Source organism: Cynocephalus volans, chromosome 2 (genome assembly GCF_027409185.1).
Source record: "Cynocephalus volans isolate mCynVol1 chromosome 2, mCynVol1.pri, whole genome shotgun sequence".
NCBI classification, from domain to species: Eukaryota; Metazoa; Chordata; class Mammalia; order Dermoptera; family Cynocephalidae; genus Cynocephalus; species Cynocephalus volans.
The window spans coordinates 100,234,612-100,250,278 of record NC_084461.1 but is presented as its reverse complement, the minus strand read 5'-3'; the positions used below and the strand labels follow the sequence as shown (position 1 = coordinate 100,250,278).

At 35.7% G+C, this 15,667-nt stretch overlaps 1 protein-coding gene across 2 annotated transcripts in view; it reads right to left on the bottom strand.

Annotated features, from left to right (window-relative positions):
- KCNN2 (potassium calcium-activated channel subfamily N member 2) overlaps positions 1-15,667 on the bottom strand; it is a 142,876-nt gene that overhangs the window by 8,137 nt on the left and 119,072 nt on the right. For both annotated transcript variants that reach the window (XM_063086094.1, XM_063086095.1), the window contains 2 exons: positions 8,805-8,915; positions 1,249-1,376 (listed from right to left, as the gene is read on the bottom strand). In XM_063086094.1, coding sequence (XP_062942164.1) covers positions 1,249-1,376; positions 8,805-8,915 — 239 coding nt within the window. The remainder of the gene's footprint in view (positions 1-1,248; positions 1,377-8,804; positions 8,916-15,667) is intronic.

Sequence of the window (15,667 nt, the reverse complement as noted above, 5' to 3'; positions counted from 1 at the left end):
GAGTAGCTGTGAGGAGCAATGAGGGCCAGCTACTCTACCATATGTGCAATCTCCCTCTACTTTAAATCTCAGAGTACTTGCGTTTTATTTTCATTAAGTAAGGTAGCAATTTCCATAGACATAGTATGTCCATAATTACAGACATATTCCACATTTTCACTGATACCTGTTTAAGCAGGGCAGTCAGATAGACAGATAAAAGGGTACAAGACGAATGTTTAGTGATTTCCCACAGGATGTTAGTGGTACCATATTACATATGAATTACCTAAATATGAAAAATAAAAATTCCAGCTTCAGAGCTTTCTCATCTGTTGTGCTAGTTGGCTCTGAGCAGACAGATCTCATTGTCTAGCCAAAAGGCTTAACATTTACCCACCTTTCCATTATAACCCTGATAGGTTCCATGAGGAAGGCCACTTTTCTGACCCAGAAATGTGACCAGGTCTGCTCTTCCCCATACAGAAGTGGCATTAAGTTAAGAGTAAGTCTGCATGGTGCATGGCATCACAGTTGATACCCACATGAATAATACTTACGGTAAAGATGCTGCTGGCCTGGAGGAAAAAGACCCTGTGCTTTCCAGTTACCATTGAATCTTACTAGATACGGATCTTTACTTTTGAAAATCTATGATAGTTATATAACAATGAAATGGCAAAAAAGACTTAAACAAATTGAATAATGGTGGTCTGGATAAAGTCAGAGTAATGATAAAAGAGTGAAAGGTCTATAGGGACTATGAAATCTATAATGAACATGCAGAATATAGACAATCCCCAAAATTCTGATTAAAAACTAATCTAAAATTCAAGTATTATTAAATCAATTATAAGCACTGAACTCATATAAAGATGTCCAAAGTTATGTTAAAATTCAGATCATATGTTAATTTTTTTCAAGATTTTGCAGTAGATATAAGCTATACATACATCCTAGAGCAAACTATATGAATAAATGTTAAATTAAAAAATATGATTGAGAAAAATTACTGATTCTCAAGAGAAACTGAAAAGACATTTTAACTGATAAATGACTATTCTACTACTAATAATTGATTTTTAATCAAAAGGAACTAAAATTTTTCTCAGGATTTCCATTTATGAAATTATTTAAATTGCCAGATAATATCTTCTGGGAGCAAACATGACAATGTTTTCTTTTTTCCCTCCCTCATAAAGAAGAAGCAAGTATAAGAATCAAAAGCCAAGGATTTAAAAGCAGATGAAAATGAAAAATGGTACTTACTGATGAATAGCTTGCAAGAATTTTCGTTGATGTTTTCTTACTTTTGCATGATCTATCTTTTTTACTAGCTTTGTGTTTTTGTAAATTAGCCATGTTTCCCTGAGTACATTGGCAGCTGCGTTTTTCACCTATTAAGAAAACAAACAAAAGCAGTTGATAAATTTCAAAGCAGAATCCTTTGCAATTTTGCTGGGGGTCATATTCTTCATCCCAAGGATCATGGTGAGCTGTAGCTCTATTTAGTAACTATTACTCAAAAGATGATTTTTCTTGAATGTACCTGTACCTGCCTAAGAACAACACTTAAATAAAAATATTATGGAGGTACTACTGGTTTCTGTGCTAAATACTACCCTATTCTATCAGAAAACTCCTTTTTTATTTAACTCTTTTGTTGCTGTTGTTAATTAAGAGGTGCTGATTTTTTTCACCTTGTATTGTAATTGTTCTCTCCAAGTTCTTCATTTCCCTGGACAAAGGCAAAATAAAATGCCAGAAGCCCAAGGTTAATCTTGTACTGTGCAAGCTTGCTCCGTATTTCTAGCTGTGCATTAAAGGAAGGGCATGTTTCCATTGCTGAATGTATGAGTACTACTAGGACTTTTAGGCTTCCAGAGTGACTTAGCAATTTGTATGCTTATTAACACACTGTAATTAATTAACAAAGAGTCTGTGTTGTTATGATTTTGTTGCATTTCAAATGGAGAGGGCCAATGAAAAGGATGAAAGCATTACAGTAACACTGTCTAGACCTACTGGAGCTGATGGATGGCATGAACACTTTATCAAATCACTTGCTTTTTTGATTTAAGTCTTCAAAAAATCCTGAAAGCAGGACAAATTTTTATCCTCTTCCTTGCTCACACGACAATAATATCTGATGACCCAGAGCCTTCACTTTGGCTTGTTGTTAATTACTTATTCTAAAAAGTTGTTCCACTTTTGAGTGATGGAAAAGAATATTTTACAGAAAGCCACAGGCTAGTGGGGTACTGGGTGGAGAAAGATAATCTTTTAAGAAAGGCAATGTAGTGGGGAAGATAGGACAGTGAGCTGAGATTAAGAACCGGCTTCTAAAATCTTGACTTTGCATTAACTAAATCAGGACAAGGTGACTGGCTAACCTTGTAGGACTTTAGTTTTCTCTAATGTGAGAAAGAGAGAATTATTATAGTCCTCTCAATCCTTAGGTTTACAATAATGGAGAGTCTTAGAATTACACTAAAACTGTGGGCCCAAGTTGTATGTTAATATTACAAGTGTTATATTTTTTCACTTCAGCACAGAAAACATCAGGTTTGGTAACTGATGGTGAATCCTTTTTCATGGTGCTGAAAAGTTTTCTTTTTGTGCAGAATTGTTTGTTAGAATCCATTTCAAGAAAATGACTTCTTTCTTTCCAGTAAAACTTTTAGGAGCGACTTAGGTTCAGAATGCACTTTTCTAGATATCCATTAGAATCTACGCATGGAGAGCATCCTCAAACCAACAGAAAAATGACTGAAACAGGCTGAGCATCAGCAGTGCTCATAAGTAACACTACCACTATCCACAGTGCAGTTAAAAGGAATTGGAGTAAATTGCTGGCTCCATCTTCATGCTTATGGAAACACCTTCCTCAGGTAGCATGACAGTCACCTTTCAGATGCCTTTTTCATCTGATCCTCATGCCCTTTTCAAAGTTAAGGAAATGGGTGCAGCATGAGTTGTTGATAGTTGAGGACGTTGCTTTTAAAGAGAGAGGTTGGGATGGCCTTTCCTTGTTAGGAGAGAGAAGGGCTCAGCTGTCTGAGCAGCTGCAGATTCCGGGAAGATTGGTGAGGGCCCCTGATGGAAGCTCCCTCCCTGACTTTACTAGCCCAAGGCACAGAGAAAGAAGCCTGGATCCTAGACTGGTGCATTTCCATTTACGGATTCAATAAAAAATCTATCACATGCTAGATACCATGATAAGGGGCATAAGGAGATTCACAGATACCCCTTAAAAATTTAGTAGCTGTAGTAATCCTAGAGCCAATTAATGAGCCAACACCACTCTGAAATCTAACTGATTTCCTATATTTCAAAAAGTAAGGAAACTGCCTTTGTTAACAGGAATCTCCTCACCTCTCACCACCTCTCCCACATCCCCACCCCCGCAAAAAAGGAAATTAAGAACATTTGCTATGCCTTACTAATGCTCAACTCTAACCAAAATCTTCTATGAGAAAAATTTTGAAAGGGCATATTAATAATCAGTTTGATAATTATTTGAGAAAACAAATGCTCTAAAAGTACTTACCCAGATGACTTAAAATACTTTTCATAGGTTTAAAGGCCATATAATGTTATATTGCTGACTCACAGTTAATAAAACCATAGGTAGTAAGAGAAAAAAATATTTTTAAATAAAATAGCACGTTTTAACCCACCAAAGCACTTAAAGCAAATGGAATTTTAACTGAAACTTTGCTTTGTTCAAACCTGTATGATATAGGCAATGACAGCATTGTCTAAAAGGTTCTTTATATTTTTCCTTTTTTTTCTACTACTTTGAATCTTCATTTCAACTTCTATATCTTTTTCCTTCTGCCTCTCCCCTCTGAGGCTTTTTTTTTTAGCGTAATATACTTCTTCTCCACGAATTGCAGGGGGCTGCCCTGGGCACCATCCACTCTAGCTGCCCCTGCAGCAGCGGGCGTGGGTTTGCCCACTGCTCCCACCTCCCTCTCCCAGTTCTCCTTTAGAGTGGGGAATGTTGTACCTTGGAACATGGCAAAGCCAAGTGATCCATTTATCTTGTGTCTAACCCATGGGGCAAGGTAGCCAAGGACAATGTAAAAGCCATGAGGGTTAATCCTCTGCAATTTCTGTTCACTTGTTAAGAGACATATAGGAAACGACATATAACTGTATAATAGTGTTTTTATGTGTTCTTATTATGGATCTTACTGAGAATTCTTAACAGGTTTGGAAACACAGTGGACATTAACATGCACAATTATCTTTCCTGGTATATCTAGCAACTTTAAAAATTATGTCTGGGTTCCCAGAATTGCTTATTTTCAAGTTTCTTTCCAAAATGAAGGTATCCTAAACGACCACAATCTAAGATTTCCTCTTGGTTTCCTGAATTATCAGTAATAATAATATATTTTCAAAAGGACTAGCATGGTAGACACAATGCCTCTGTACAGTGATAAACTGAAAAATCTATTAAATAGCTGGTCCTGTGTTACTAAGCTAGGTGACAAATTATTGATACTTTGCTTTTATTTTGAAAAATCTATTAAATAGCTGGTTCTGTGTTACTAAGCTAGGTGACAAATTATTGATACTTTGCTTTTGTTTTGAAATCGTTAGATTATTTTGGGTACATGCACCTGTTGGACATTTTGGAATTGCAGAGTGTCATGTAAATTTTTAGAACTGCAAACAACAATCTTCCTCAATGCTGGTCCAGAATGAATAGTGTGTTCTACTTTCAAATATAATATTTTATTTGGTTAATGTAGTTGTACAGAGAAATGACTTCTGTATAAAATTGTTCAATTCAGTAAGGATACATACTCGAAGGCTTGGAAAGTTACATTTGTTGCTGGGAGAATAACCTATCTTTTAACATTCATAGTGCTTTTTCTTTAGAGTCATATTCAGATGTCAGAACATCTGTGACCATTACCCCTGGTAACCATCAGAAAAATTAATTTCTTCTGTTTAGTGTTTCAAGAAATAGTTGTATATTTCTGTAACTTTTCTCAAACAATATATAGTACCCTTGAATTTGTAGTTTTAATCTCCCATCTTAGAAACTGTGTATGGCTTTTAGGACTTGTTTACTCCTGGTTATTCCCATGAAATCATTCACAAATGATCATTCAGTATTTTAGAATTTTTATTTAAGAAGTTAAAATTATAAATGGGCCCATTTAAAATGGGTCCATTTAGAATTTCCATAAACAACCAAATGAAATCAAGTTCCAAGTAAATGATACTCATTAAGTTGATGACTTTGTATAAAATAACAAAGAGAGGACTATAAGAGGGCTATTATTTTCATGTATTGTGTTGAATATAATAAGGAAATGGGTATCATAAACCAGAAATTTGTTTTATTCTAATGCCATTTTAACATTTATACATTTACTTAGGGACATCTCTCCTGTAAAAATTGATCTGTCAACAAGCTTGCTGGAACATCTTTCTCAGACCTGTAAGAGACTCTGGTCCTAAGAAAGACTGCAAAGTAGTTCCACTTTTAAAAAGTAGTAATGATATGGAATTAATAAAGCATGATAAGCGTAGGGCAGAATATGAATTTTGAAATTAGTACAGTACTTCTTCCTGAAAAAGCTTTCTACAAGCAATCTGACTCTTTATGCAACATTACTATAGGAAGGTTATCTAAAGTATACAAGAACTTGTAACAACAAAAAAGCTGTAACATCAGAAAACTTGGCCAGTTTGAGGAAATGAGTCCCATTTATAAAAACTAAAGAAAGGTCATCAAGATCCACGAATCTAAATCCTTGATCCATAGTCCTCTAAAGGGGCCCTGACTGGGCTTTACGGGACCCATAAGCAACATGAGCAAGAGCTGACAAGTGCATTCTTCTGCTAAGCAGGAAAAATCAGAGCTTATCTGATTTTCTGGGTGGTCAGTACTATAAAAGCTTAAAAATCTCTGAGTCCTAGAATACAAAATTTCAGCTCTTCATCCTCAGCAGTTAACACAGAACCTCAACCATGTTAGGTACACAGTATATTTTGGTTAAGAAAACATGTAATTCCAAGGAAAAGAGAAATTACAATCAATTCAGTAGACTCAAAGAATATGTTATGGGAAACTGTCTCAGTCTCTTCTCTTTTAAGATGTCACATCCTTGGGGCATAACAAGCTAAAGCAGTGGTTCTCAACTGCAGGTGAATTTGCCCCTTTAGGGAAAATTTGGCAATGTCTAGAGAAATTTGTCACAAGTGGGAGGCAGTGCTACTGGCATCTAGTCAGTAGAGGCCAAGTATGCTGATGAGCATCCAAAATGCATAGGACAGTCCCACACAACAAAGACTCATCCCGCCAACAAGGTCATTAGTGCTGAGGTTGCAAGACCCTGGACTACAGTAACTACACTATAAAACCAACCTGGAATGTCTCCTGAATGCAACTAGTTGATCTCTGTGAATCTCAAAAAAATATTCATCAAAGGTGGTAGATAACAATGTGGTACTACAGATTTTATACTCAAAGCCCGATCTTTTCTAACTCTTAAGATGTCTTGATAATTAAGATATGGAATATCAATATTCCAAAGTGACATTTAGAGAAATTACATACTTCCTTCTTAAGATAAAACTAAAAACCTGCTTATGAAACATGGGAAATCTGTACAAACATGCTATCTTGGCTTTCTTATTTGTGATCCCATCACAATTTCTTTTTACTGCTGAGAAGATTTACAGGCAAACATATGGGCTATATGGTATTTTAATGCATTTTTCTGCCTAATATCTTAAGTGTGACATTAACATAATTTCTGAGAAGATGTATAATCTTCATGATAAAATTATATGGATATTGGGACTTTATGGGAACATTCTTTTGATGTTGTAAAACTGTGACTCTTAAACACAAACTATGCAGTACAGAACCCTGAAAGATCGAATAAGCACATGATGAAATATACAAAACATCTACAACTTCTGGATTAGATGTGGACTAGTAACATCATATGTATGGATTTTCATTTCCTAGTAGACCTTTGAAAAGAAAAAGAAACCCAACCCACTGTTCAGCTCCTCATTTACCTCTCTCCCTCCACTCTCCCAATTTAGAAATGTTCATGCATTTTGAGGACAAATTCAGGAGTTGGAAGAAAATAAGAGGAAATCATGGAGAGTAAGAGACATTCCAAAGTGGTAAATCCGGGCAAAAAATGGGGTATCTGAAACTGAGAGGCTTTGATTGTCTAGTATAAATTTGGATCTCCTAACTGCAATAAGATCGCACAATAGTGTCTGGTAGGTAACTCAGAAAGCATTAGCACGGTAACTGGAATTCATGACTAATCTGTGAGAAAGAATTTACTCTGTTAAACAGGATTACTTTTATACACATAACCAAAATCAAGAGTGAGTGAAAATACTGAAAGTTGGAACTCTGCTTGAAATCTCTATTGATTCTTTTGTGGGTGAAGTTACCAAATGACAAGTATTTTGTTACTTCAGGGACAGCCTGACTGGATTCCACTTTGGGAAGTAGTTACACAGCAAGATGACTCTTCTATAATTTGACTTTGGTATTTTGGTGTCTCGAGTGATTATCAAGAGAGGCTAAAAGTTTAGTCTAATAAAAATCTTCTTTCCTCGTACACAACTTTCCACCTTCATCTGATACTTTGAGCAGGTTACCTAACCTCTCTATCTTGGTTTCCACATTGATACAATTGGCACAATAACAGCATTTCCCTCATGAAGTTATTATGAGGGTGGAACAAGCTTGGAACATGCCTGGCCCTGAGTGAATGCTCCACAAACACGGTGATCCCTGTTTTCCTCTGATCTATCTGGATGCTATACCATTTTCAACATCACTTTGATGGCCTTGAAGTCATGAAGAGGGCCTGTCTCTGCCCCTGTCTTGGGCTTCTGAAAGTCAATGGTTGTTTCTTATTTGTCTTTGCAACTTCTCTCTTTAGAACTGTGACTTGCTTATAGAAGTTCAATAAAAAAATATTCATTATCACCTTCTCATAAATGTCTATCGACAGATGACTGGATGAAGAAAATGTGGTATATATACACAATGGAATAATACTCAGCCACAAAATAGAATGAAATCTGCTATTCAGAGCAACATGGATGAACTTGGAGAAAATTACATTAAGTGAAATAAGCCAGGCAGGGAAAGAGAAATACCACATGTCCTCACACTCATAATTGGGAGCTAAAACAGAAACAGAAAAGAAAAACAACAAACACATTGAACTTTCAGAAGGAGAGAACAGAACTGTGGTTATTTTGGGGGGGGGGAGAAATTGGTTAGTAGACACAAAGAATGAGGACCTTTGGTAATGATGAATATGCCAACAATCCTGATTTGATCATCACATACTGCACACAAATACTGACAGCCAATTCTGTACACAAATATGTATAATCAATTATGTTTCAATAAAAATAATTCATATTTTACATTGACAGTACATTCCCTCCTACTTATTCCAATATTGCTTTCTTCTTGCATACTGCACTTAAATGTTAAGTATGCCTATTTTAGATTTATGTGACCTATTTTTATTCTTGAACAAATACCAAGGTTGTCCAATTATTTCCTAACTGACCTAAAATTAGGAATAGTCTACTTTCAAAATGCAACGGTATTTCAAAAAGTTCATTAAAAGATAATATGAATCTTTCCATGAACTCTTAGAAGAACTCTCATATGAAAGAATGGAACTGATTCCAAGAATGCCTCAACTTTCAAACTATGTCATCTCAGCTTTGGATGTCAAAGTAAAAACCATATTTCTCAAGACTGAAAAAAGCAATATTCCCTTTGAAGATGGGTGGTGACTTACTCTTTTAGTCAGCTGAGTATCCATCATGAAATTGTGCACATGTTTTTCTGCTTTGGTAAGTTCCAGCTTCCTTGCCACTACAGCTACCACCAGGGCTGTGCAACCAGCACCCTGAAAAGGAGAGAAGAGAACCCCAAAGAGTTACTACTTTCTTTCTTAGCCACATTAGATAATGTTTTGCACCAAATGCATACATTTCTCAAGATAAAAAGTTGTAGTATTCAGTGTCTTCAATACTATTACAGAAAATAAATGTCAAGTAATATAACTGGGATTATAAAACCTAATTCACATATTTTATGAACTATAGCATGATATTTGAATAAAACACATTTCTATGATAAGAAATAAATTGCAAAAAAGTAACAATGTATTTCAGAGAGTTCTTAAAAAACAAAGCAAATCAGTTATACCCCTGTAATTGTAATAGGAACAAATAAGAAATGAACAAATTAGCATAAATGAATGGAATACAAATAAGAATTTTTCTCTAAAGAATAATACTCCATAATTTCCCAAGGTGAAACCAGCAGGCCTTCAGGCCAATCAACTGTAATGTACCAGGAATGAAAGAGATGAATTATCTCAGCATACACACAACCTGACTGTTCCATGTGTATAACAGAAAGGATCACAGGAAGAGCACAGTGATGTGAATCTGGACAACAGAGATACACGGTGTGCTGAAGGTAAGGAATAACCATTCTACTATTTTAGAGGGTTACTAGTATGAGGAAAGGCCTGGGTCACCTTCCTTTTCCAATTATAGGCCATTGTGTTGATCTCTTGGAAAAAGAAGTGTAACGCTGATATCGCAAAGACTACAGTCCTCCCCCTCTTTGATCAAGGTGTACTTGTTCCAAGTTCTAAGATGTGGGCGTCTTCTTTGCTGAAAGACCAGTGACTACATACATGGGTTGGAGGCCTGTAACTTAAAGCATATCCATAAATATAAAATTTTATTCCTAAAATATTTAAAGATACAATATAATGTTTAAAAAGGCAAGTTAGGAAATTGTATACACAATATGCACCCTACTTTCTTTTTTTAAAAAGGATTCACATTAGAGAAGAAAAAAAAAAAACTGGGCAGAAATAAGCTCAACTGTGGAAAGAGGTCATCTCTGTAGTTGGAATATTGGTGATACATTATAGAATCATTTTTACGTTTATTTGAATTAATAGTGTGACTTAGCAATTCAGTAATGGACCAAAGAGTAATTTTGGGGGCTTACTGAATGAGTTGGTGCAACAAATCTGGGAGGAGGTACAAGAGTAAGGAAAAAAGGGGAAAACAAATACACTGTCTTGCCACAGCCTGATAATTATAATCATGAGACACGGCCTTAATGATGAGCTGATATTGTCTAAATATATTTCCAGAGGGTTTGAATATCCTCCTCCATCTAATTCTAGGAAGAAATCAGTATCCTCAGAAATGAAGTGCTACAAATTATATGATCAGAGAAAGAGGCTAGAAGGTATTTAAACATTATCTGGTTTAACCCTCTGATTTTAGAGATGAGACAGCTAAAGCACAGTTATTATTCAGTTATGAACCTTAATTAACACTGATATATTTCCTACCCTTTACTTCATTTTATAATACCTACATCTGTATTTAGGGTCATGTGTGTTCTTATTTGTAGTCATTTTCATATCCATGATGCATTATGTAGCACTGTATTTTAAAACAAATCAAATTCAAATTCACCTTATTTTATATGATAAACTCTTAAAGTGTGAATGTATAAAAATTGAGCAATATGGTTAATTACCTAAATAAGTCAATTTATAACTGGTGCAACTTATAAATCAGTAGTCCTCAACCTTGACTGTGACCTAGAATCACTTGAAGAATTTGTAAAACAAACAAAAAAATCCCAATACTGAGACCAACCTAGTAATTCCTAGTATCAAGAGATAAAGCCCAGGTGTCTGATTTTTTTTTTAAAGCTGTCCAGGTGACTCCATCTTAGAGTTACTTCTTTAGATGAAGAAGGCTATGGGGAGATTATGGCAAATGTCATAAACTACTTTATATCAGAACAAGAGTTACGGATCTCATCAGAGTCATTTCACTTACTTATGAAGACCTTTATGAAATGATAAACAAGGAACATAGAGGCAGTGGGGGGTGAGAGTTATCCTGATACTTTGTGCCATGTGCAGACAATGAAAGCAAGGTGATTTTAGAGCTGGATGCCAATGAAGTAAAAGAACAGCCTTTGGAAGCAGCTATAACCATTTTGCTGACTTTCAAACATCTACTACTCTACTACAAAACTGAAATAGTTACAGCAGACCGATGAGGGGCAGACAGAATCAGTGGCCACCCACAATAGCCATCTGAACCTCCCCACTGTAAGGGATAGCATTTGCTCGACAAACGCAGGATCACCTGTTGCAGGTATGCTCCCAGCTACTCCTCAGTCTGTGAATCCTGTGAGATTCGGGGTAGCAAAGGTTCTTTAATAGGCAGAGAATGTAAAAATCTGAGGGGCTCCTAACTGCTAGAAAGAGAGCTATGAGAGAGTGGTTGGCAGAAAAAGTTGAATATTGTTCTCCCCCGGCAGGTGGCCACTGCTGAGATCCTTCTGGAAAGAAATCAAAATCCTAACAGGAGTGGAAAATCACTGGTATCAAGAGCATTTAGAAGTCAGTTTTTATCTGTGTTTATTCTTGGGCTTTATTCTTTCCTGTTGCTGGTCCATTTCTCACTGAGTATTCTCTCACTCACCAAGGATGTATGCACTAAAGTGAGTATTTTTGTTGAAAATTGAGAGCAAGTGAATCTGACAATTTAGTGATGATGGAAACTATCACCTATATACCTTACTCCATTATCCTAACTGTACCCCTTTAAGTTGTACCTCCAGAGCCACTTAGAAACCTCCTTTTGTTCAAATACAAAGCCCTTAACTCCTTACATTTGTCTTATTTTAATTAAGGAATCCATAAACTTATTCCTCCCCAAGTTCTTAACAAAACATAAGAAAATTTGATATGATATAGAATCACGATACCAAAAGCTAAATTTTATTTTTCAGAATTATGCAAAATGAAGCTGGCTCACTTCCAAAAGCTTTCTAGGTTCAAGGTAAATTCCTGCCAATACATCAGTGGTTATAGTAATTTAAGTAATGGCAAAATATTATTGTCCACTCAGTGTCTATTTCCAGGACCATTCTGTTTCCTAAAGTAAATAAGAATGAAAGTTAAGTATACTTTTACAACATTTTCTCCAAAGCTTGTCACCACCACGATCCATATGGAAACAGTTGGGATTAACATATGCTACTCTCTGAAATTAAGATCCCTGTATGCCTTTAACATGATGAGTCATACTCCCTTCACCAAAGTCAGAAAATTTTTCTTCCATTTCATTTATGTTCTTAGGGAAAAATCTAAGCAGATCACTAACCTGTCACTTCAAGATGTTTTGGCACCTAAAAACAAAGAAAGAAAATGCAATGTGTTTATGAGGCCAAAAGCAAAGGTTTAGGTCTCCCTTGGCTGATTTATCACAAGAGAAAAAAATGAATTGAAGAGGGAGAAGAGGAAGCCAGACCCTGCCTTAGAAAAGATGAAGTAATGACAAGCATCGTTAAAGCACATTACCCTAAACCAGATCAGACTGAAAAAATGACAACCAGACAGCATAAACTATAGTTAAATCCCAGCACCTGGAGAGTCTCAGCAGACGCCAAATTAAAATGTAGTGCTTTTCTCCACTGTATCCTTCTCCATGATAGCACAGAAATTGTGAGCTATGTGGATCCCTGGAATGTAAAAGAAGTTCAGGTAGCCCAATTTCCCAAGACCATTTATCACGTTATGTTTGAAAACTTCAAAGGAGTGACATTTTTACTCTAAATCACCTGGTTATATTGATCCTGCAAATACATCCAAGAATCATTTTGAAAGCCCACTTTGGGATGAAGCTTTTATAACTTAAGGATATAAGCCTATGGAAAAGGGAAATTCCTTCAATAGCACACTGGGGAAAGTCTTTCTTTCCTTATTGAAAAGGCAACTTCCAAAGATTCAACATAATAATGAAATTTACAATTTTCTTTTTGGAAATTCCAGAATCCTCACCACCATGGAAAATGGCTCACATAAAATCCACTAATGTTCAAACTAATCCAGTCTTAAATTATCCTCCTGTGGGTTTTATAATAGCTCCTAAAAGTTCAAACTTCAATTTGATAGCCAATTTATTAAAATAGATAGCCAGTCTATTTGTTAGACTGTAATTAAAATTTATTGGAATATAGTTAATTTGGAAAAAAATGCTTTTTACTTAAAAATTAATAAAGCAGCTTTAAGATTAACTTTCATTTAAAAATATCAGCTTGTCCTCCAAGAGGGATGAATATCTGAAAACATCACCTATTATTCTGTCCCTGGGGATGATTGACTGAATATCCTAGAACCATAAATCAATTTTTACTGTACTTGTCTGCATAATTATTCTTTCATAAAAATATGTAAAAAAATCAATTCTAGAAAATAAAATTCTATAAAACATTCAGCTTTAATATTATATCCCGTTGGAGTTTTGCAAGGTTTTCTCAGTTTATGAAAATAAATAGCATTCAAGGAAGTTTTGAAGACAAATTCCCTCTAATGAAAATGCCGTACCTCTGAGTTTCTTCAAATACAAGCTGATATTTGCTGCTGGAGGGTAGGGGTCAATTTCATATGGCCTCATCCTAAGGACGAGGGGAGGAGGGGTGTCATGTTTGAGTTCAGTGATGAAGCCTGGGCCTGGGAAACCCAAGTCTCCTTTATAGTGATTTGCTTGTTCAGCTCATTCTTGTACTCTGGGGGTTGGAAAGAAGTAAGTACTGCATAAGGCTGGTCATCAACAATGAGTCGTCTCTGAGTTTAAAGCTCCTTATCAGCCACAGTGCCAGTGTGAATGCCCATACCCTAGAGATAGGAAGGGCAGCTCTGTCAACTAAAAGTGCTGAGAGTTTAGAAAAATCACATGGAATTGTGGAGGGAATGACCTAAGTGCTAGGTCGCAGCAACTTTCAGCTATATTTGCCTGTACCTGGAAGAAAGCAGGTGTCATACTTCTTATGAAATTTTCTTAGGGAGAAGTGAAGGTCCATTCAGGGCATTGGTGGGGAATTTAGCCTTATGACTGAAAAGGCCCATCATCTGCTCCTGCTGCTCTGCACAAAATAGAAACTATTGTAAGAATTTAAAGACACACTCTCCTCACTGGGCCTTAATTTGATGAGATTCAATGAGCGCACCAAAAAGAACCAAAAAGCAAACAAACCAAAAGTAAAAACCTCTTCAAAATTATGATTTGATATTAAACACCTGATATTAAATGATACAAGACATTGAAAAAAAAAAGACTAGAGTGTTGTTTTGCCCGTTCACATAAGTGCAACACCAAGGAAAGGCTTCAGACTAGTTTCTCAGGATTTCTATGTCCACTGGCAGAGGACACAAAAAAATCCTCAAATGGAGAGAGAGAAAGTAGCAGGAATAGAATCAGATCTTAGGTTTGGCCCTCTTTAATACCTGTCATTTCTCTTTATTAGCACAGCTAACTCATTGCTGTGCTTTGGAACATCCCCTGACTGAGTTAACAGTGTAGTGTTAACTACCCTTCAGGATTAAAAACTATGTAACTCTGACAACTGACTGGGTTGCTATGTGATGTTTAATTGAGACTCCTCAACCCAGGGCAAATTTGATGCTGACAGGATTGTTATCAAATGTTCTTATCTTAAGGAAAAGGCAAGGTGGTGTAAAGGCTTCTGTCCTAGATTGACTTTTTTTGTTTGTTTTTCCCTGAGTAAAATTTTAAAAATTAGTGTGGTGATTTCAAACTGTTAGGAACTGGGAAATCTTTATGCATTGCTTTTGTTTATAAAAAATTACTACTCAGACAGGAAAAGACCTAAATCACAAGTATCTGAAGTGACATCACTTTTGCGGAGGGATCCATACTAGACTTTGTCAAAATCCAGGGGTTTATAGATCATTATTAGGGAACCACTTATTAGATAATAACCTGGGTCCATAGGAATGAACAGATATTACTCTATATTTAAAGATAATTATGCCAAAAAACTCAGGCATCCATGCTGTAAGTAGTCAAAAGGCCGACAAGCATTGTGATAATTTTACAGAAATAGAAAAGCAAAAATTACAAATGAATGACCTTCGTTTTAGTATAAGACAAGAGATACCCTTACCAATGAGGCTATATTCCACTCTTGAAACAATCATTTATACTCATAGGTAAAGGAAAATTCATAGCTTTCAGGATGTGTTATGTCTGTATGTATAGATATAAAATGATAGGATAACTTTTTAAATGCTAAGTAAAACAATTGTTTCTCTATTGTAAAATTGGAGACATTGAAAAACCAGCTGGTGCTGACAAAAAGCTAAGACTCTATGATCTAACAATGTTGTTTGCCTACCACCTTCAACCAAAAGAATGAAGCCATTTAGAATTTATCTCAATGGTTATTATGACATCTACAATAGTAAATCCTCAGGTCCTTAGTACTTCCTCAAGTAGAGGAAGGGTAGAAGAATAAGGAGAAAATAAGTAATTATAATTTTAATGGCTTTCTCTTGAAGGGTAATGAGTGACTTTTTTCTATTAGGCGATCCCATGATCTCATGTTTTAAAAATAATATCCAGCGGAGAAGAGATTTTTGTCTCAAGCTCTAATTCCTAAGGAGGTCCTGGTAGGAGAGAAATTTCCACTTGACTTGTTTGATCCATCACATTGGAATTCTTGTTAAAGCATTTCAGTATCTAAGATTCCCCTATTTTAGTAGTTCCATAATGATGTATGTATAACATTGTAAACACAACC